Genomic DNA, 22,744 nt, shown 5'->3' on the forward strand with positions numbered 1-22,744 from the left:
AAGGGTCAGGTTCGAAGCTCCAGTGGTACGGAGGTATGCGCCGACGGCAGTATCGTGCGATATGGCCAGGCAGGCCACACGCAAAACAGATTGGCCGGTTCTCGAGAGTGCGCCATTGGCCACTACTCTGCAGGTACCCTGCCTGATTGAAGTGGGTAGTCGGTCACACAGGCACGGCTGATGGTAATGACGCAAAAGTCTGAGGCGGTGGCCGTGCGGCAACTTCAGCATAACTAAAGGCGCATTCACCTCGGCACAGACAACAAAGGTCGGCAACGGCGGAGGTCGCGGGCAGAAGGCAGAGCCGCGCCAACCTGCTCTTGGATCACCTGGCGAATGTTTGCTGGCAAAGGCGACGGTGGTTGCCTCGCTGGTGATAGCCGAGAAAGCTGACGAGAGACCTCAGCACGTACGAAATCCTTGATCTGGGACAGCAGTGACTCAAGGTCAGGAGCGGGAGCCACGCTTGAGATGGCTTTGTCCAAAACCTGCTGGCACCGCGTAAGAAGACGCTGTCTTCAGAGCTCATCGAATCTCTGGCAAAGCTCGATAAGTTTAGAGACAGTGGCAGGGTTCTTCGAGAGCAGCATATGAAAGGCATCATCGGAAATGCCTTTCATGATGTGGCGTACCTTGTCCGCTTCCGCCATGGTCGGGTTGACATGCCGGCAGAGGTCGAGGATGTCCTCGATGTAGCTGGTGAACATTTCACCAGTTTGCTGGGACCGGCTGCGGAGTTGTTGTTCTGCCCGAAGTTTGCGCACACCAGGGTGTCAGAAAACAGCTGCGATGCTTGTTTTAAAGGTCGTCCAAGTGGGGATATCAGCCTTGTGGTTTTTGTACCACAGCTTGGTGACATCCGTTAAAACATCACGGTGCCGAGCTTCATGGGATCGTCCCAGTTGTTGGTAGCACTCGCACGTTCATAGGGTTCAAGCTAATCCTCAACGTCATTTTCATCGGTGCCGCTGAAAATATCCGGCTCTCGCAGACGCTGGGCACCTACGGGTGGTGAAGCCGGTGGGGGTGTCGAGACGGTGTCATCAGGCATGACGGACGGGAGCTTTCGGCTACACAAGTCCAGGGCTGGGGAAAACCGCAGCAGCCTCCACCAAAATATAATGAATACACTGGGCTACAAGCGGTGGTTGCATTGAAACAGTAGCAGCAAGAACTGGACGGACGCGGGCACCGTTGCAGCAAACACAGGCTAGGCAGCTCGTGCCTCGCACAGGGCTGGCGATGTGGCTGCAGCGCTGGACATTCCTCTTCACTACACATTGTATAATAGGTTATGAACTGCAGGAGTGCGCTTAACTGGGCTGGTTGGTACATGATTAAGACGTGAGCAAACAGCGCTAAACACGGGACCAAGAAGAACGAGACACGAGCGTCTCCGTCCCGTGTTTGGCGCTGTTTGCTTACGTCTTAATAATAGGCTATGTTGTAAGCATTGTAAATAGTATACATCACATTGTATACACTGATTGATTGCATCTTGACTGTCTGTTGCACTAGAGACACGGGCGACAGAAGATGAGTAGATCACAGCTGAATTTTATTGATTTAAAGATGGAGCATTCTACGCCAAATGTCCCAGCCATGTTGGCGACCATCTAAACTGCATTAGAGAAAAATTGGGCTCATTCCTTGCACTGAAAAGAATGTTTCGGGAAGAAAAAATTTTTTGGTCACGTGGGAGCCTTCCGAATTTCCCGTTGACGGATATCTTCCCATTTGGTCATATGGCAAATTCATCATTGAAGTTTCCCATTGCAGTCAATGGGGAACTTCAAAAATTATTTTCTTCCTTAAAAAAACTAATTGTAATGATAAAACTTGCCATATACAACTGTTTATTTGCTTTCGATTGAAGTATAAAGATGATTTTTAGTTGGAGCACCACGTTGTGTAAATTGCGTATCAGTGTGAATGAAAATGATGACTTTCTCAAATTGGTGATTTTTTCTCGTGAAATTTAGAAACTTCAGTGGTCTTAAAATATTTTTAATGCATAATATACCTTCTGAAAAGTAAGTATTCCTTAGTCAGGTCTTCATGCATAGTGGAATATTGCAAGGAAAAAAATGCAAACAAATATTTTAGCAAAATTTCTGGAGGCGTATATGGCCGAAAAATTGCACTAATATTACTGAGCTTTCAACACCTTACAGAAACACCTTTGCTTAATATGCAAACGAAATTTGGTATTGAAACGAGAAACGGTGCTCTCAGAATAAAATTTTTGACAAACAACACTCGGACTGCGCTGTGCCAAATTCAGAAATCTTCCATGTGCTTAAAAAGTTTTTTATTTCCGAAATATTCCAGTAATTTGCTCTTTTCAATGCGAGAAATAAGCATGATTTCTTTCGAATACGTTTTAGATGGTCGTCAAAATGGCTGGGACGTTTGTTGTGGCATGACCCAGATGGCCTATGTAACGTGAACATAAATTACAATTTAACAGAAAGAAAACAGCACAAGAAAAAGGAACCACCAACAGCGCTGACTTACAGCAATGCTTTAATCCTCAACACCGTGCACTATCAGTATCATCACAGTAACCCATGCACATTTTGAGTACAACCATCAGATAAGTTTCCTTTCCTGTCAAGGCAATTGAAGGCCCGTTTTGTGGCAAGCGGTAGATCGGCCAAACTGGCCGGTGTCTCAATGAGCGTCTGAAAGAACACATTTACAGCGTTTCTGCAACGGTATATGGCCACCTTGGTATTCACTGCCGCGACTGTGGCTGCGCTCTTGAGTATCAGCATTGGGTGGTTGCATAGGCGGAGAGTTTTCATTTTACCGGAGGGGGCGGGGGCCTGACTTGCTCTTCCACATTTCTCTCTCACTCTCCCAGATATATATATATATATATATATATATATAGAGAGAGAGAGAGAGAGAGAGGAGTCCAACTTCCAAAATAAAGAATTTAATGTAACTTTAGTCTCTTAGGTGCCCGCGATATCATAATGAATATATGTAAGTGGAAGACCCTAGATTTGTTTTGCAGTTTACACAAAGACAGGAGAGGAGAAAGAGGGGGAAGCGTAGGAGAGGAGAGGGCGATACATATAACGTACTGTCGCAGCGCATTGTCTTTAGGGAGCCTTCATGTGTGCACGCCCCCTCCGTTTTTAAGACTGGTTACACACTACTACGGGACGAACGGGTGCCGCTATAAGGAGCTTCGCCCCTAAAACCATTCACTACGGGGTTCAAGACAATTAGAGCGCAGCTCTTAGGCGTCCGTTCCTGCGTTGAGCGGCATCGCCGTTGACGTCGGCGGCGTAACCGATAGCACGAACGAGGACGAAAGATAGCGAACGCGGAGTCAGTCGATATCACGAGATACTGGCCTCTAACCTCGCTTTCTTCCTCTGTCGCTCGTGCGCATGCAGGGCTGGCACGTGCACTGCGGCTGGCTTCGCTTGTCGTAACGGGGCGGTGGGCATTTCACTTGGTTCGCGACAGCTGCAATGCACAGAGTATATAGTGTGTGTAGCACTCGAGCGCTGGCAGTTTATGTGGCAATATGTAACGAATGTTACATTGCTACAACTGCGGATAGTCAAAACTTAAAACACAGCTGGCGTTGCCGGAACACGAGGCTGCGCTCAGCGAATTAGGCAGTATCGTAATCGCCGGTGAATTTTTTATTTTGTCATAGCTTAAGTCGTCGCTTCAGTTGTTCATCGGCACAACATATTCTGCACGTAAAAATCAGTTTGAGGGGCATTTTTCCATTGAATGTTTGACTTGTCACTGGCCCATGTGCCGAACTTTAAATGGCTGAAATAAAAAAGAAGCGGGCATAAACAGCCTCCTGTGAAATAGCTGCCAGACAGGACGATCCGGGGACCTAAGCCAAGCTCTTAAAAGGTACGCTGGGCCGGCGCCAGTGGGGGCTCTGCCCCCCATGAGGCAGTCCGGGGGGGGCCCAAGCCCCCCAGCCCCCCCGTACTCTCCGCCTATGGGTGGTTGTCGAGCGTCATCGAGACCAGCTTACACGAGAAATTATGAAGGCTTTGGAAATGGCTAGGCTGGGCAGCGTGTGCGTGAGCAGGCCTTCAATTGCCTTGAAGGAAATTGATTGTCTACACTAAACATGTCCACAGCTTCATACCCTGCCAGATAGGTTCAGTATATATGATTCCCTTGTCGTGCGGTAAAGTTTATGTTGGACAAAGCGGGAGGTGCATCAACATTAGACTGCAAGAACAGCTACGCTCGCTCACCTCCTCTAATGCCACTTCGTATCATCTAGTCAATCATTGCCGTTCGTGTGGATGTAATCCGCACTTTATTGAAACTGTCATTCTTTCACGCCATCATATTAACACGACAAGAGAAATAATAGAAGCCTTTCACATCAACAGATTACAAGAAAAATGCATCCGCCAAGCATCCATAGATCTGTCATCTAAAGAATTAGATTATCTCAGGCACACGTGCATAGTATAGTGCCACTTTGTAATGTTTTTCTTATTGTCTGTTTTTATGCTGTGTATGATTTCCACGAGGGTGTCTTCCTGCTGACATCGCCTTGACGTGGTTCACGTGGCACCTTTGATGACAATGATTTGGACTGTGCTGGATATATTAGTGGCGTTTTTTCCAATAAAATTTCAGTTGTGAGTACAGCGCATGTCCCGTCTTTTCTCGTCCTTGTATTCGTTCTAGCGCTGCCCCATACATTACACTATGAACCCTAACCAACTCGCCCACCTTTTCGTTATTCTGCAATGTCGTCTATGTGATGGTTGTACGCAAAATGTGCGTGGGTTATTGTGATGATACTGATAGTTTGTTTATGTTGTCTTTTGTTTATCATTGTCCCTTCGTTTTGCACTGTGCAAGCATATATTGCACGGTGTTGATGATGAAAGCATTGTTGTAAGTCAGCGCTGTTGATGGTTCCTTTTTCTTGTGCTCCATCTTTTGCACTGTTTTCATCCCGTTATGTCGTACCAACACGCCCAAGCATCCACTTTAGTTACAACATAACCACATTGAGTAAGCAGCGTGGAGAGTTGGGCTAGTTGGTACGAGTTCATTCTGGTCGAAACTGCGCAGTAGGACGGGACACGAAGAAAGGCAAGACAAACGTCTCTTGTCTTGCCTTTCTTCGTGTCCCGTCCTATTGCGCACTTTCGACCAGAATAACCACATTGTCAACAAGATCGCAAGAATGCCGCAATCGCAGTCTGGCGTCTAGGTATTGCACAAAGTCTTCATCACATAAGCCTCGAAAAGTTCCCATGTATTGCGGTCCTCATGATGATATAAAACCCTAGTTTAAACTCTAGCCTGATCCACTTGAGACAAAAAGATGTCGCTAAGAACACGTGCAGCCAATACCGACTCCCGTGGTCCTTGCTTCTAGCACAGCCGAGACCATTTTAAGATGTACAGACAGGCGGGGTCAAAATTCTAGAGACCGTGGGAGTGTCTGCCAAACTGTGCCTTCTAATGACTTCATGGCTGAGTGCCTTTTTCCACCTGTGAGTCTGCTCATTTGAGTGCTTCCACTGCATATGCACCACTTCTGCAGTTTCCATGGGAGTGCCCAAGCAACGATATCGTTTTGTATATAGCCGTCGGGAGGCGCAGTTTGGCTCCCAAGGTCTCGAGAATGTTGCACTTGGCTGTACATTGTTTGGGGCTGGGGTCTAGGTTAAATTTCAGCTTGTGCTTGACTAACGAGGACAGTTGGGCCAAGAATTGGTAAACGTGCATTATGACATAAAACGACAACAGGGAGGAACGAGCTGCTCCCTTCCTGTTGCCGTCTTTTCCACAGTTCAGCCAAAAAGAACAAGAAGAACCTTATTTCTAGGTGTGCTTCCAAATTCCTGGTTCTCTTGGTGCAGGATGGTGGCCCCCCACTGTCGCCCTTGTCGGCAGCGCTTTGCAGATATGTCTCTTACCTGCACAAGCTTCTGCCATACGCTGTGCTCAGGTCAGTGCCTCTTTTGCCTGATGCTTGGTGGGAGCCGACATGTTCTTTTGTTTTCTAGCTTGAGGGCCAGCTCGCCAACTTCAGAGGCCAAATGTCATGAGCTGCGAGCAAAGCTCGAGTACGTTGTCAACCGTGTGGTCGTGAAATTCGACAAGATGAGCCGGTACCTGCTGTTGCTTTCAACAAAGGGTGAGCCTAAACTGGATAATAAATGTATAATCTGCACCTTTCGAAGGTCTTTATTTAATAAGTACTTTCAGTGCGTATCCATTATGGAGGGGAGATACACTGAGGCCCGCATAAGCAAAAGCAGTCGCATACGACAAGCAGTGGAAGTTTGTTCGGGGGGGCTCAAGTTGAAGCGCGACCTCCTCATTGAATTTTTCAAACGACTATAAGTATATGAATAACATGTATTACCAGTGACAATCTGTATTAGATGCTGCAAATCACTTCTTGAATGCTGCGCACTGTCAAGAACGAGTAAGACGTGTGTCTTTTCATAAAAATATTATGTTGACATGCCCGCAAAATTTTTCCAGGAATAACTGTCTTCAATCTTGTCAATTTTTTTTATTTCTTTTGTGTACGAGGTACGGCAAATGTCACGTAAACTTTGGAACTGCATCAGTTTTAAACTGAAGAAGCGCCTGATAACGAAAAAATGAAGTCCACAAAATAACCAGGACGAGATCAAATATTTTAATGGAGATTGTGTACGCAAAATGTTCATCTTTTTGCACAAATGGTGCGGCCAGGGAAACACGAGCATGGGAAAGTACACCTGGAATACGGGCAAAACACAAGTCACCGGAAACAGTGCGCAGTATGCTTACACAAAACATCACAAATGTACATTTAAATATGCAATCAATATACGGAACTAAGCAATGATCACTATGCAAAATGCCCAAAATAAGGCAAAAGAACATGCTGCACAATCACAGAAACTGATATGTCCTTGGGCCAAGCTGCTGTCTCGGACGCACCATGTGGACAGAACCATAAAGGAAGAACGCAGAAATAACGAAAGAAACTATTCCAAAACTGTTTTAAAAGTGCGAACCACTATTGTGCACTCAATATAAAAGGAGAGTTGTCGCTTCTAGTTCAAAAAGCAATGGAGAACAAAAATGACAAATGAAAGTAACAAACAATACCGCTATTACGGCTTCCCAATAGCTGAATTTGTTTGGTAACGCCGCGTATGCCGACCTCTCAGTGAACAAGGTGAAGCTGTCGATTGGCTGTTAATGTCCACCTGATGCCCGTATTCGTATGCTTATATTAGGTCACGGTGTTAACTGCTAAAAGGTACAAAATCCTCACTGCTTTAAAAGGTGGTGACATTGACCCGAACTCTGGAACAGCAGTGTCTTTTCCTTTCGTTTGCGCTGATTTTTGTCTTGCTCGCTATCAAAGGACAAAATTGACCCGGCGAGGAAGCTTAGCGAAGCGGTCAATGACTTCCGACACGCTATGTCGACGTTTCTGTGGGCGTACAGAAGTGCCAGGCCAGCCATGCGTTCCTCAGACATCTCGGAGCGTAAGTAGTTATTAAGTAACCTCATGCTTGAAAACGTTCTCTCTGCGCTGGCAGTGGTCACTGGAAGGGTGACTAGAATCTGGAGTAGCTTGTACACATTCGGATAGGACCTGCTGTCGCAGTGAGAGAGGGCATCGGTTCCTGTATTGGGGCGTTGGTTTGCTGCTTTGTTCGCCCACTTTGTCCACCACAGTCGCAGTTCTTCCAAAGCAGCCCTTGTTTCAACGTCATGCGCAAAAACGGTCAGGAGATTTCCTGCTCCTTTCTCCCGATCATCTTGCATTGGTGGTACTACGGGTGGTACAATTACTGAAAAGTCCTTTAGAAAGGCCCTGTGCTTCTCGAACCGTTGGTTTAACTGGGCCAGTACGTGGTCCATGAACGGAATGAACAGGGTTCTGCGAAAATATTCTTCCGCGCTTTCGAATGCATTTTTCCCAAGGTTTTGCTTCCGGACACCGGCTCTACGGCTGGTGATCCTCGCATTCAGTTTTTCTGCCAATACCTGCACTTGTGCAAATATTTTTGAGAAAGAAGCATTCGCGTTCTTGCGGTCATTTTCAATCGTCTGCTGTGCCGCTTCTATGTTGTCAGTGGCAGCGCTCATGTCGATACTCCTCGTATGCAGCTTCAGCTTCTTTGACAGTGGCAAAGTCAGTGCTAACACGTGCTCCGCCACATGCAGGCTTACAAGGAACACTGGTGACAAGAGCGCCAACATTTGACTGTTTGCCTGCCCTGGACTTTCGCCATTTCCGTTAAACTTTATCTCCTCTAGTGCTGCGATCAACGGCTCAAAGAGCTCACAAATGAAAGCACTGCATTGTGCTTCTTGACCTAGCGCGTTTCGCATAGTCCCAAAAGGCGCTGCCTTGTAAAGTCCAGGCAGCTCAAACTGATGATTTTTCGCAAAACGTGTGAGCACCTAGAAGATTTACGGAAAAAGACTGATGTCACCTTTAGAGTCCCAAAACAGTTTCGGATGTCTGTTATGGAGCATGCCGTACACAGAACTAGATTAAGGGAGTGGCTGCTGCAGTGAGTGTAGAGTGCGGCTGGATATTTTTCACGAACAGCAGCTTGAACACCATTCATTTTGCAGACCATCGAGCTTGCACCATCGTAGCCTTGACCACGGAGATGCTGGATGTTAATTCCCATGTCTATAAGGAACCTTATGATGGTGTCGGTGAGGGCCTGCGGTCACTTTGGTCGTGAATTGGCACAAAGCCTAAGAACACTTCTTCGATTTCGTTCGCATCCTTATTAAGGTACCTTGCACAAACAGTAAGCTGCTCGATACCAGAAATATCCGTCGTTTCATCAGCAAGTACGGAGAAGCAGCCTGCAGCGTTTACTTTTGCGACTAGGCTTTCCTTGATGATCGCAGCAGAGATTTCTATAATCTGGTTTTGTACGTCTGGACTTAAATATGACGCATTATTTGGGCAACTTTCCAAATGCTTTTTTAGATCTGTGTCGCCACAATCCGCTTGCATGCAAAGCAGCGCTCTGAATTTGCCTGTATTTGTAGAGGAGGCTGTGCTTGAATCCATGGGACCACTGTCTTATGGCCACGGAGAGCCAGACCTTCCCGTACGCAAAAGAGAACTGTCTCAACAATAGGCTGTAACTTCCTTCGGTTCTCTCCTATTTGAATTTGCCTGCCATGGTCGAATTCATGGGCGTCGGCAGAATTTTGCCTTGGGGGGTGCAAACCCGTGTTGCATCACGGCTGGGGGAGAGGGGGGGGGGGGAGAGAGAGAGCTGCATTGCAAGTGCCAGTGTGGCTTGAGGAGGGGCAAGTACCCCTTTTGCACCCCCCTGCCTACGCCCATGGCTGAAGCCCCATAAGCCCCCACCCCCCCCTGGCTACGCCCCTGACGACAAGTGCAATTTAAGAATAAGATTTAAAATCATCAGGTTTGTAAATTAACAACAGCATAGAACTACACAGACAAAGAAGACAACCAACAAAACACTGGTTTTCAGCTGAAGTTTATTGCAGAAGAGAACCTGAGGAAATCATGACAGGAAGCCATTGGTATGTACTAATAAAAAAGTCTACATTGGTCACGTGGACAGGGCAAAAATTTAAATGTTTTTCAGACAAAGCAATATACTCTTACACGACTTGTACCTAACTTAGCCCCCTCTGCTGCCTATCCAATGCTGCCGCCATAGTAGTCAGTGGTTACAGTGCTTGGCTTCTGACCAGAAAGTCATTAAGATCTATGGCAGTTGCATTTCAGTGGAACCGAACTGCTAGAGGCTTGTGTACTTACATTTAGATGCACGTTAAAGGGACACTAAAGAGCAAAACGATTTTTCTCGCATTAGTAAGTAGTCTTCCACGATACCAAAAATGCCACGCTTGCTGCAAGAAGACGCTTAATAAGCGAGAAAACGCGTAAAAAGAAAATACAGGTGGCGACGCCACCTTGGAATTCCCGCACCATTTGCCGTGACGTCACATATTTTTGACGGTGCCTGCTTGGGCCTACGTAGTTCCTAATCGGTTAAATCGAAGTACATTGTCCTCTGAGGGGGCCAGAGACTTGACATAACGAGTTTGTGGAAATTTCGTTGAGCCAGTGGCGCTAAAATACGTTAAATGCTCTTTGAAATCTTTTACGTCACGAATTACAAAGTTCGGTGCGAAATTTAAAAATGAAAGTTTGGACTTGGTTTTCTCCTCTAATAATACACCTATGGTGGTGAAATAAACTACACAAGAGTTCTCCGAGCACACTTTATCAATCTAAAGCAATTCGTTGTTTCTCTTTAGTGTCCCTTTAAAGAACCTCTTGTGGTGATTGGAATTTCTGGAGCCCTCTAATACACCGTGGGCCTCATAATCGTATAGTGGTTTAGCATGTAAAACCCCAGATTTTACCCCAGATATTATTATTATTATTATTATTATTGCTTATTGAATGCTTGCTGCGCCCTTGTAAGTTTGTTACTCCTATAGTAAATTGAAAGCTAGGGCTTGTCGGTTAAACATAGTAAAAAAGACAAACAGCCTACAACCATGATGTAGGCATGAAAGGAGGACACCACCCCTTTCCTTTTTTTTTTTAAAATCGTATTGATACTGCAGTGAAAATATCGATTCTGCTCTTTGGTAGTTGCTGTCAATATGTGGCATGGTGGATGTCTTGAATTATGGATGCATTATTTCGGTGCTGCAACTCGAGAGGTATTGTTTAGTTAGTGCAGCACATGTGTAATGCAGCGGTAGAACCATTCTGCTCCAGAGAAGAGCAGTTTCACTAAAGCACGCTCATCAAGGTCTCTCTTTTGTTGCATTGCTTTCTGTTGAATATTGTGCTTCTGTGCAGCGGCGCTGGTGCCATTTTCTTTAATAGCAGGAGCTGTTTAAGCTCAGGGAAAGTCTGTGTACAAAAATGATAATCATCACGAACGGGCACATGCTCTTCTTCACTCCCAGAGCACGCGCGCCAATTTCTCTGGCATGGGATGCAATAACTGTGATGGGCGAGAGAGAGAAAGGGACACACAAAAGGAGTAGAGAAAAAACAGAGACAATAAAAGAGAGAGAAACGAGGACTCTTCCTTCAGGCTTGGCCACTACTGCGAAGCTGCCTGAATTTTTTACTTTATTCTTTATTCATACATAACCCCGCTTTGCCCGGAGGCGTTACAGCAGGGGGGTTACAAACATGAAAAAAACACATCTTCATTTTTACTGCACACTTGCTCAGACATCAAACCATTCCACTCGTTAATAGTTTTCACAAAAAATGAATTCGCGTACAGGTTCGTCCTGGCCCGGTATGGCCTTATTTTGTGTATATGATCCATACGTTCAGATATGTACTCGGGCTGTTTTAGGTAAGTGTCTCTCTCAGTTCCTGTTTTATTATGAAATATCTGATATAACAACTTCAAACGTAGTTTTTTACGTCGTGATGAAAGTGACTCCCAGTTTAATTCTTTTTTCATTTCGGTGCAACTGTGATTTCTTCCATACCGACTCAGGGCAAACCTGGCTGCTCTGTTTTGAATTTTTTCTAATTTATTAATCAAGCCTACTTGTGACGGGTCCCAAAGAGTACAAGCATATTTTAAAATGCTCCTCGTAGGGTATGCAAGCCTATCTACCTCGTAGTTCTAGGGATAAAAACACTGCTGCAGGTTTGGTTGTTTATTGCTCATGGTGGCCTTGTGTTACTTTCTTTACCAAGCAACTACAGATTGGTGAACGATTTTCTCAAAAGCATAGCTCGAAAAAAAGTCAGGCCTGCGCGGAGCGCACAGCACAGTCACAGCAAAAGCTGCAAGTGCGGCCTTTCTAGAGCCCATTGTAAACTCTCTTGGGATGACATGTACATACCAGGATGACATTATTTTTTTTTCTCCTTTTCTGCCCTCCTCCTCCTAGGGCCTTTCTGTCCTCACTCCCCTCCCCTATACAGAGTAGCATGTAGGCGCCTTTAGGTACGCCGGCAGAATTCTCTGTTTTTCATTAAAGAGCTTTCGCTCTCTCTCTTGGGAAAACTAATACAAGTACTCATGCAAGGTATCCACTACGCCACAAATCATAATTTTTGTCAAGTAGCGAAGCACCCACTATGCCATTATTTGTCTCTCTGCGGATAAGCGAGGTACCCGCTACGCATCTGTAAGGCATTAAGTGTATTTTGTTAATGCTGCATGTGGCTGATGATGATGAAAAATTGTGGTTGAGCACTTTGTAGTGGGTGGGAAGCTTTAAAACCACACATTCGTTGCGCAATTAGCATTGTGTGGTGCATGGTTGTTATTTTACTCTTCTGCCACGCTATATTACGCAAGTTAATGCAATTCCTTGCCCAACGTGACACCTGTATGGGGTCTTTTTGCAAAGGAGTTTCAAGCTTGGCATGGCTCTGTGGTAGAATACCTGACTGCCACACTGAGGGCCCGGGTTCAATTCCCATCCGATCCTGAATATTTCTTATTTATTTCATTTTTTTCTTCATTTGTTCGATAGTGGTTACAGACACCCGCAGTGGTGGTGGACCTCACTGCCGTTGTGATCTGATAACAGGTTTTGCTGTAAAAACTGTCGCACATTTAGATTTGCAATGCAATCTCAGCAATGGTAAACAAGCTATAATTCATCGCTTGTCGGGGATTTTTAAAGAGCATGCAACTCAAAGGCGCACGTTGTGGAGATAGGCTTGCATACCCTACGAGTGCGATCAGGAAGGAACGTGACGTTTCTCCATTGCCATGGCACGCAAGGTGATGGTTCGTTAGTGTCGCTAAGTTCGGATGAATTAGTTACTTATTTGTGTTTGTTAATTTTTATGTCTCGTAATTACTGTTTATTTTCTTAAATGTACCTTTGAAATGTGCATTTAATAGGCACATTTAGGTACAGTATAAAATAATGGTGTAAACCAGACTTTTTTTTCTTGAAAAAGGTGGTTTTACGTAGGATCAACCAAGGCTTGAATATTTCACTATGTGTCACGTAATTTTTCTTCACTTTAGGAGTACTTAATCTGTGGTTATAACTTTTTAGAAAAGATTGCCACATAATGTTGCAACAATTTGTATATTTGAAAGTTTTGTTGAAAAAGTTTTACCAAAGATGTCACTTCTTGTTCAAAAGTTTTATTAAGGTGGGGGCTTTGTCCATCCCTCCCACGGTGTCCACACCCCGACTGCGCATGCGCATCCCCTCTCCCCCCCTCTCGCGTGCCCTTGACCACGAGGCCATCGTCTTCAAAGTGCCGCATGCACCGATGCTAGGAATCGCATACAGTCTCTAAATAAAGATGCAACCACCACGTACAAAATGTCTCTCTCACTTCTCTGATACATTCTCAATACATTCTCATTCGTCCTCTCAATAAATTGCACCATCTCCCGCTCAAGCGAACCATCTCCCTGCTGCTTTGCATCCGTCTATGGTTCCCTCTAGCAGGAGATGGTGTAAAATTTTTTGAAAATATTTCATTTTTTTGCGTACAAATGTTTTGGTCAGGCAATTTTTTTTTGTGTATTTTTTAACAGTGAAGCTGTTTAAGCTTGCTGTGTGGCCTACCAGAAAACTATCATCGTTATGAACGGGTATTTGCCACAGACATCCCACTTCTCACCACAGGTTCATTGAGAGAGAAGAATTGAGAGGAGTAATGGGAATGAAGACGTAAATGGATAGAAAGAGAGAGAAATCAAGACAGGGGAGAAAGAGAAATAAAGATGAAAATAGTGAGAAAAAAAAATGGATAGAAACAGATACAAAATAGAGATGCAAGAAAGAAAGAAAGAGTGAGAACCCAGCTGCTCTCTTCCTTCAGGCTTGGCACAACCAGTGGGAAGCTGTCCTACCAGGGAAGTGGCAGCTGTGAGAAGAGCCCAAAACAACATGCTCGTAGATCTGTGAGAGGTGCAAACGCTCGATTCTCGAGTTTGGACATCCGTGTCATGGCTAACCTAGCTAAAGCCTAGCAACAACCTTGAAGAAACCAGATTAGACTTCAGAATCGTTCAGTTTTGCTGTTTCAAGCCTTACGCGACTTAGCACAAGCTTCGTCATTTTTTAGAGTAAACACCATTTGAAAGCATCTTTATTCACCTTCACTTTGATATATTCACTGCAAACTCGCCAGCTGTTGCACAAACAAACAAAAAACAGCCAATTTTCCCTTGGTAAGGAACTGCTGGAGAAACTGCTATGAGTGGAAACCTTCCTAGCAAGCCTGCTTGATGCAGGAGATGTAATATTAAGCAGCTTTCACCTGACCAGTTGTATCATTGCAGGTGAAGAAATGAGTCGTCCTTCCTTCTTGCCATTTTTAGTCTTACTCGAAGCACGCAAATGTGCTACAAATGCCTGTTTCTGGCCATTATGGTAGTACTATCTGCTTCATGCTGTGCTGTGCACACGGTAATGTATTATAGAAGCTAGCCTGGTCATTGTTATCCCAAATGCAATATGGGTATACATCAAGCCTGTATTCATTGACTATTTCAATATATATGGCGTTTCTTTTTTTCTAAAAGAGCCAAATCAAGAAACCGAAACTGAGCTAAATTTCACAGCATTGTAAGGTGCACCTGATATCTTTCGCTTTTAAAACAATTGTAATCAAAACAAAGAAATTCTTTATTGTAATGTCAACTCAAAAAGGCAGTTTCGAATAAAAAATGAGCCAAATCCTGCATCTGTTTGAATCAAACTGAACCAGATCTATTAAACCAGTGCTGCATCAACATTCGTGACCAAAACAGCCAACATGGCTCACATCCAATCTGTTTCATTTCTGTTCCCCAATTAGTTTTTCTTGGTTGAGTTGGCACATATACTGAAGGACATGATGTTGTAGGGCAAGACCCGAATGTTTTGACTTTCCCTGTTTTGCCTGCCGTTTCTTTTGGAGTTTTGTGTACATTATCATGTCCTTTTTTCGCTCCCAAGATGGTATATTAGGAATAGAAGACAACTGAAATGAAGATGTTGGGCACCAATCTGTTCCTTAAAGAAGTGATCCAGAAAGGCGCAAAATGACCTGTGGAGAACAGCTGAAGCGCTTTTGGAAGCCCTTGAATAGATGCCAATAATGAGAGAACACTTTTTTCGCTCCAAGATGGTATATTTGGAATAGAAGACAACTGAAATGAAGATGTTGGGCACCAAACTGTTCCTTGAAGAAGTGATCCAGAAAGGTGCAAAACGACCTGTGGAGAACAGCTGAAGCGCTTTTGGAAGCCCTTCAATAGATGCCAATAATGAGAGAACAGTTTTTTCGCTCCAAGATGGTATATTTGGAATAGAAGACAACTGAAATGAAGATGTTGGGCACCAATCTGTTTCCTTGAAGAAGTGATCCAGAAAGGCGCAAAACGACCTGTGGAGAACAGCTGAAGCGCTTTTGGAAGCCCTTCAATAGATGCCAATAATGAGAGAACACTTTTTTCGCTCCAAGATGGTATATTTGCAATAGAAGACAACTGAAATGAAGATGTTGGGCACCAAATCTGTTCCTTGAAGAAGTGATCCAGAAAGGCGCAAAACGACCTGTGGAGAACAGCTGAAGCGCTTTTGGAAGCCCTTGAATAGATGCCAATAATGAGAGAACACTTTTTTCGCTCCAAGATGGTATATTTGGAATAGAAGACAACTGAAATGAAGATGTTGGGCACCAATCTGTTCCTTGAAGAAGTGATCCAGAAAGGCGCAAAACGACCTGTGGAGAACAGCTGAAGCGCTTTTGGAAGCCCTTGAATAGATGCCAATAATGAGAGAACACTTTTTTCGCTCCAAGATGGTATATTTGGAATAGAAGACAACTGAAATGAAGATGTTGGGCACCAAATCTGTTCCTTGAAGAAGTGATCCAGAAAGGCGCAAAACGACCTGTGGAGAACAGCTGAAGCGCTTTTGGAAGCCCTTCAATAGATGCCAATAATGAGAGAACACTTTTTTTCGCTCCAAGATGGTATATTTGGAATAGAAGACAACTGAAATGAAGATGTTGGGCACCAATCTGTTCCTTGAAGAAGTGATCCAGAAAGGCGCAAAACGACCTGTGGAGAACAGCTGAAGCGCTTTTGGAAGCCCTTCAATAGATGCCAATAATGAGAGAACACTTTTTCGCTCCAAGATGGTATATTTGGAATAGAAGACAACTGAAATGAAGATGTTGGGCACCAATCTGTTCCTTGAAGAAGTGATCCAGAAAGGCGCAAAACGACCTGTGGAGAACAGCTGAAGCGCTTTTGGAAGCCCTTCAATAGATGCCAATAATGAGAGAACACTTTTTTCGCTCCAAGATGGTATATTTGGAATAGAAGACAACTGAAATGAAGATGTTGGGCACCAATCTGTTCCTTGAAGAAGTGATCCAGAAAGGCGCAAAACGACCTGTGGAGAACAGCTGAAGCGCTTTTGGAAGCCCTTGAATAGATGCCAATAATGAGAGAACACTTTTTTCGCTCCAAGATGGTATATTTGGAATAGAAGACAACTGAAATGAAGATGTTGGGCACCAAACTGTTCCTTGAAGAAGTGATCCAGAAAGGCGCAAAACGACCTGTGGAGAACAGCTGAAGCGCTTTGGAAGCCCTTCAATAGATGCCAATAATGAGAGAACAGTTTTTTCGCTCCAAGATGGTATATTTGGAATAGAAGACAACTGAAATGAAGATGTTGGGCACCAATCTGTTCCTTGAAGAAGTGATCCAGAAAGGCGCAAAACGACCTGTGGAGAACAGCTGAAGCGCTTTTGGAAGCCCTTCAATAGATGCCAATAATGAGAGAACACTTTTTTCGCTCCAAGATGGTATATTTGGAATAGAAGACAACTGAAATGAAGATGTTGGGCACCAAATCTGTTCCTTGAAGAAGTGATCCAGAAAGGCGCAAAACGACCTGTGGAGAACAGCTGAAGCGCTTTTGGAAGCCCTTGAATAGATGCCAATAATGAGAGAACACTTTTTTCGCTCCAAGATGGTATATTTGGAATAGAAGACAACTGAAATGAAGATGTTGGGCACCAATCTGTTCCTTGAAGAAGTGATCCAGAAAGGCGCAAAACGACCTGTGGAGAACAGCTGAAGCGCTTTTGGAAGCCCTTGAATAGATGCCAATAATGAGAGAACACTTTTTTCGCTCCAAGATGGTATATTTGGAATAGAAGACAACTGAAATGAAGATGTTGGGCACCAATCTGTTCCTTGAAGAAGTGATCCAGAAAGGCGCAAAACGACCTGTGGAGAACAGCTGAAGCGCTTTTGGAAGCCCTTCAATAGATGCCAATAATGAGAGAACACTTTTTTCGCTCCAAGATGGTATATTTGGAATAGAAGACAACTGAAATGAAGATGTTGGGCACCAAACTGTTCTTTGAAGAAGTGATCCAGAAAGGCGCAAAACGACCTGTGGAGAACAGCTGAAGCGCTTTTGGAAGCCCTTGAATAGATGCCAATAATGAGAGAACACTTTTTTCGCTCCAAGATGGTATATTTGGAATAGAAGACAACTGAAATGAAGATGTTGGGCACCAATCTGTTCCTTGAAGAAGTGATCCAGAAAGGCGCAAAACGACCTGTGGAGAACAGCTGAAGCGCTTTTGGAAGCCCTTGAATAGATGCCAATAATGAGAGAACACTTTTTTCGCTCCAAGATGGTATATTTGGAATAGAAGACAACTGAAATGAAGATGTTGGGCACCAATCTGTTCCTTGAAGAAGTGATCCAGAAAGGCGCAAAACGACCTGTGGAGAACAGCTGAAGCGCTTTTGGAAGCCCTTCAATAGATGCCAATAATGAGAGAACACTTTTTTCGCTCCAAGATGGTATATTTGCAATAGAAGACAACTGAAATGAAGATGTTGGGCACCAAACTGTTCTTTGAAGAAGTGATCCAGAAAGGCGCAAAACGACCTGTGGAGAACAGCTGAAGCGCTTTTGGAAGCCCTTGAATAGATGCCAATAATGAGAGAACACTTTTTTCGCTCCAAGATGGTATATTTGGAATAGAAGACAACTGAAATGAAGATGTTGGGCACCAATCTGTTCCTTGAAGAAGTGATCCAGAAAGGCGCAAAACGACCTGTGGAGAACAGCTGAAGCGCTTTTGGAAGCCCTTCAATAGATGCCAATAATGAGAGAACACTTTTTTCGCTCCAAGATGGTATATTTGGAATAGAAGACAACTGAAATGAAGATGTTGGGCACCAATCTGTTCCTTGAAGAAGTGATCCAGAAAGGCGCAAAACGACCTGTGGAGAACAGCTGAAGCGCTTTTGGAAGCCCTTCAATAGATGCCAATAATGAGAGAACACTTTTTTCGCTCCAAGATGGTATATTTGGAATAGAAGACAACTGAAATGAAGATGTTGGGCACCAAACTGTTCCTTAAAGAAGTGATCCAGAAAGGCGCAAAATGACCTGTGGAGAACAGCTGAAGCGCTTTTGGAAGCCCTTGAATAGATGCCAATAATGAGAGAACACTTTTTTCGCTCCAAGATGGTATATTTGGAATAGAAGACAACTGAAATGAAGATGTTGGGCACCAAACTGTTCCTTGAAGAAGTGATCCAGAAATGTGCAAAACGACCTGTGGAGAACAGCTGAAGCGCTTTTGGAAGCCCTTGAATAGATGCCAATAATGAGAGAACACTTTTTTCGCTCCAAGATGGTATATTTGGAATAGAAGACAACTGAAATGAAGATGTTGGGCACCAAACTGTTCCTTGAAGAAGTGATCCAGAAATGTGCAAAACGACCTGTGGAGAACAGCTGAAGCGCTTTTGGAAGCCCTTCAATAGATGCCAATAATGAGAGAACACTTTTTTCGCTCCAAGATGGTATATTTGGAATAGAAGAAAACTGAAATGAAGATGTTGGGCACCAATCTGTTCCTTAAAGAAGTGATCCAGAAAGGCGCAAAATGACCTGTGGAGAACAGCTGAAGCGCTTTTGGAAGCCCTTGAATAGATGCCAATAATGAGAGAACACTTTTTTCGCTCCAAGATGGTATATTTGGAATAGAAGACAACTGAAATGAAGATGTTGGGCACCAATCTGTTCTTTGAAGAAGTGATCCAGAAAGGCGCAAAACGACCTGTGGAGAACAGCTGAAGCGCTTTTGGAAGCCCTTCAATAGATGCCAATAATGAGAGAACACTTTTTTCGCTCCAAGATGGTATATTTGGAATAGAAGACAACTGAAATGAAGATGTTGGGCACCAATCTGTTCCTTGAAGAAGTGATCCAGAAAGGCGCAAAACGACCTGTGGAGAACAGCTGAAGCGCTTTTGGAAGCCCTTCAATAGATGCCAATAATGAGAGAACACTTTTTTCGCTCCAAGATGGTATATTTGGAATAGAAGACAACTGAAATGAAGATGTTGGGCACCAATCTGTTCTTTGAAGAAGTGATCCAGAAAGGCGCAAAACGACCTGTGGAGAACAGCTGAAGCGCTTTTGGAAGCCCTTCAATAGATGCCAATAATGAGAGAACACTTTTTTCGCTCCAAGATGGTATACTTGGAATAGAAGGCAACTGAAATGAAGATGTTGGGCACCAATCTGTTCCTTGAAGAAGTGATCCAGAAAGGCGCAAAATGACCTGTGGAGAACAGCTGAAGCACTTTTGGAAGCCCTTCAATAGATGCCAATAATGAGAGAACACTTTTTTCGCTCCAAGATGGTATATTTGGAATAGAAGACAACTGAAATGAAGATGTTGGGCACCAATCTGTTCCTTGAAGAAGTGATCCAGAAAGGCGCAAAACGACCTGTGGAGAACAGCTGAAGCGCTTTTGGAAGCCCTTCAATAGATGCCAATAATGAGAGAACACTTTTTTCGCTCCAAGATGGTATATTTGGAATAGAAGACAACTGAAATGAAGATGTTGGGCACGAAACTGTTCCTTGAAGAAGTGATCCAGAAATGTGCAAAACGACCTGTGGAGAACAGCTGAAGCGCTTTTGGAAGCCCTTCAATAGATGCCAATAATGAGAGAACAGTTTTTTCGCTCCAAGATGGTATATTTGGAATAGAAGACAACTGAAATGAAGATGTTGGGCACCAATCTGTTCCTTGAAGAAGTGATCCAGAAAGGCGCAAAACGACCTGTGGAGAACAGCTGAAGTGCTTTTGGAAGCCCTTCAATAGATGCCAATAATGAGAGAACACTTTTTTCGCTCCAAGATGGTATACTTGGAATAGAAGACAACTGAAATGAAGATGTTGAGCACCAATCTGTTCCTTGAAGAAGTGATCCAGAAAGGCGCAAAACGACCTGTGGAGAACAGCTGAAGCACTTTTGGAAGCCCTTCAATAGATGCCAATAATGAGAGAACACTTTTTTCGCTCCAAGATGGTATATTTGGAATAGAAGACAACTGAAATGAAGATGTTGGACACCAATCTGTTCCTTGAAGAAGTGATCCAGAAAGGCGCAAAACGACCTGTGGAGAACAGCTGAAGCACTTTTGGAAGCCCTTCAATAGATGCCAATAATGAGAGAACACTTTTTTCGCTCCAAGATGGTATATTTGGAATAGAAGACAACTGAAATGAAGATGTTGGACACCAATCTGTTCCTTGAAGAAGTGATCCAGAAATGTGCAAAACGACCTGTGGAGAACAGCTGAAGCGCTTTTGGAAGCCCTTCAATAGATGCCAATAATGAGAGAACACTTTTTTCACTCCAAGATGGTATATTTGGGATAGAAGACAACTGAAATGAAGATGTTGGGCACCAATCTGTTCCTTGAAGAAGTGATCCAGAAAGGCGCAAAACGACCTGTGGAGAACAGCTGAAGCACTTTTGGAAGCCCTTCAATAGATGCCAATAATGAGAGAACACTTTTTTCGCTCCAAGATGGTATACTTGGAATAGAAGACAACTGAAATGAAGATGTTGAGCACCAATCTGTTCCTTGAAGAAGTGATCCAGAAAGGCGCAAAACGACCTGTGGAGAACAGCTGAAGCACTTTTGGAAGCCCTTCAATAGATGCCAATAATGAGAGAACACTTTTTTCGCTCCAAGATGGTATATTTGGAATAGAAGACAACTGAAATGAAGATGTTGGACACCAATCTGTTCCTTGAAGAAGTGATCCAGAAAGGTGCAAAACGACCCATGAAGCACTTCTGGAAGCCCTTCAATAGATGCCAATAATGAGAGAACACTTTTTTCGCTCCAAGATGGTATGTTTGGAATAGAAGACAACTGAAATGAAGATGTTGGGCACCAATCTGTTCCTTGAAGAAGTGATCCAGAAATGTGCAAAACGACCTGTGGAGAACAGCTGAAGCACTTTTGGAAGCCCTTCAATAGATGCCAATAACGAGAGAACAGTTTTTTCGCTCCAAGATGGTATATTTGGAATAGAAGACAACTGAAATGAAGATGTTGGGCACCAATCTGTTCCTTGATGAAGTGATCCAAAAAGGCGCAATACGACCCATGAAGCACTTTTGGAAGCCCTTCAATAGATGCCAATAATGAGAGAACACTTTTTTCGCTCCAAGATGGTATATTTGGAATAGAAGACAACTGAAATGAAGATGTTGGGCACCAATCTGTTCCTTGAAGAAGTGATCCAGAAAGGCGCAAAACGACCTGTGGAGAACAGCTGAAGCACTTTTGGAAGCCCTTCAATAGATGCCAATAACGAGAGAACACTTTTTTCGCTCCAAGATGGTATATTTGGAATAGAAGACAATGAAATGAAGATGTTGGGCACCAATCTGTTCCTTGAAAAAGTGATCCAGAAAGGTGCAAAACGACCCATGAAGCACTTTTGGAAGGCCTTCAATAGATGCCAATAACGAGAGAAACATATGCAGCAAAAAACAAACACAGGAAATGACGAATGAGACAGCAAAATGGCTAAACTACCATCACCAAAGCAATGCTGAAATGTATACACTCACTTGGTCATATCACAATCGCCTTCACATCTACCCAACTAACTAAATAAGGTCCCTTTCAGCTGCGGCCGCTGCTATGTAGGACAATAACGTCGAAGTCTGGGCCAGTTGGTACATGACGCTGAGGCAAAAACCAGTCAAAAAGACGCCGGACAAGGGGAAGAAGTGACACACACAAGGACTGGACTAGCAACTGTGCTTTATTAGCTGACAGCACCTCCCAGAAGAACCACGGCGCATGCGCTAATCACGTAAAACCATGAAGTCAAAACCCAAACCAAGAAAAAGCAAAAGCAGAAATTGGCCTACATAACGGCCAAGAATCTACCGCCACAGTGACAGGAACTCGCATTCCTTCTGCAGTAATGAAATAGACGTACTGCTTACACAATCATCGCGGTGCGTGTTTATATGATAAGCCTCAAGGATTTCGCGCTCCTCCTTGCCCCCACCTATACCTAAAATCTTAACATTGGAAAACAGCGGCACACAACCACAGATCTGGCAGTGGCGGGGAAGATTAGCCCCGTCTGACGTGTTCAACGAATTGTGGTGCTCGCGCAGTCGTTCATTCAAGCATCGGCCAGTTTGGCCGATGTATACTTTTTCGCATGTTAGCGGAATCGCATACACAACATGTTTCGCGCAGGTAGTGTACTTGGTTTTATGCCGAATAGAACACACCGGAGTGCTAGTGTTTCCGCGAGCAACATGTGCACACAGCGCAGAAAGTTTGCAAGGCGCCGAAAAGACAACATCTACGCCCTGTCTCAGAGCGACTTTTTTCACATTGTGGGAAACCTTATGTATGTAAG

The 22,744-nt window shown here is 44.1% G+C and overlaps 1 protein-coding gene across 2 annotated transcripts in view; it reads left to right on the plus strand.

Annotated features, from left to right (window-relative positions):
- Positions 1–22,744, plus strand: part of LOC119373741 (protein phosphatase 1 regulatory subunit 21) — a 175,310-nt gene that overhangs the window by 66,961 nt on the left and 85,605 nt on the right. For both annotated transcript variants that reach the window (XM_037643806.2, XM_049410767.1), the window contains exons 10-11: positions 5,883–5,971; positions 6,030–6,160. In XM_037643806.2, the coding sequence (XP_037499734.1) occupies positions 5,883–5,971; positions 6,030–6,160 (220 nt within the window). The remainder of the gene's footprint in view (positions 1–5,882; positions 5,972–6,029; positions 6,161–22,744) is intronic.

This window comes from Rhipicephalus sanguineus, chromosome 11, assembly GCF_013339695.2.
Source record: "Rhipicephalus sanguineus isolate Rsan-2018 chromosome 11, BIME_Rsan_1.4, whole genome shotgun sequence".
Lineage (NCBI taxonomy): Eukaryota > Metazoa > Arthropoda > Arachnida > Ixodida > Ixodidae > Rhipicephalus > Rhipicephalus sanguineus.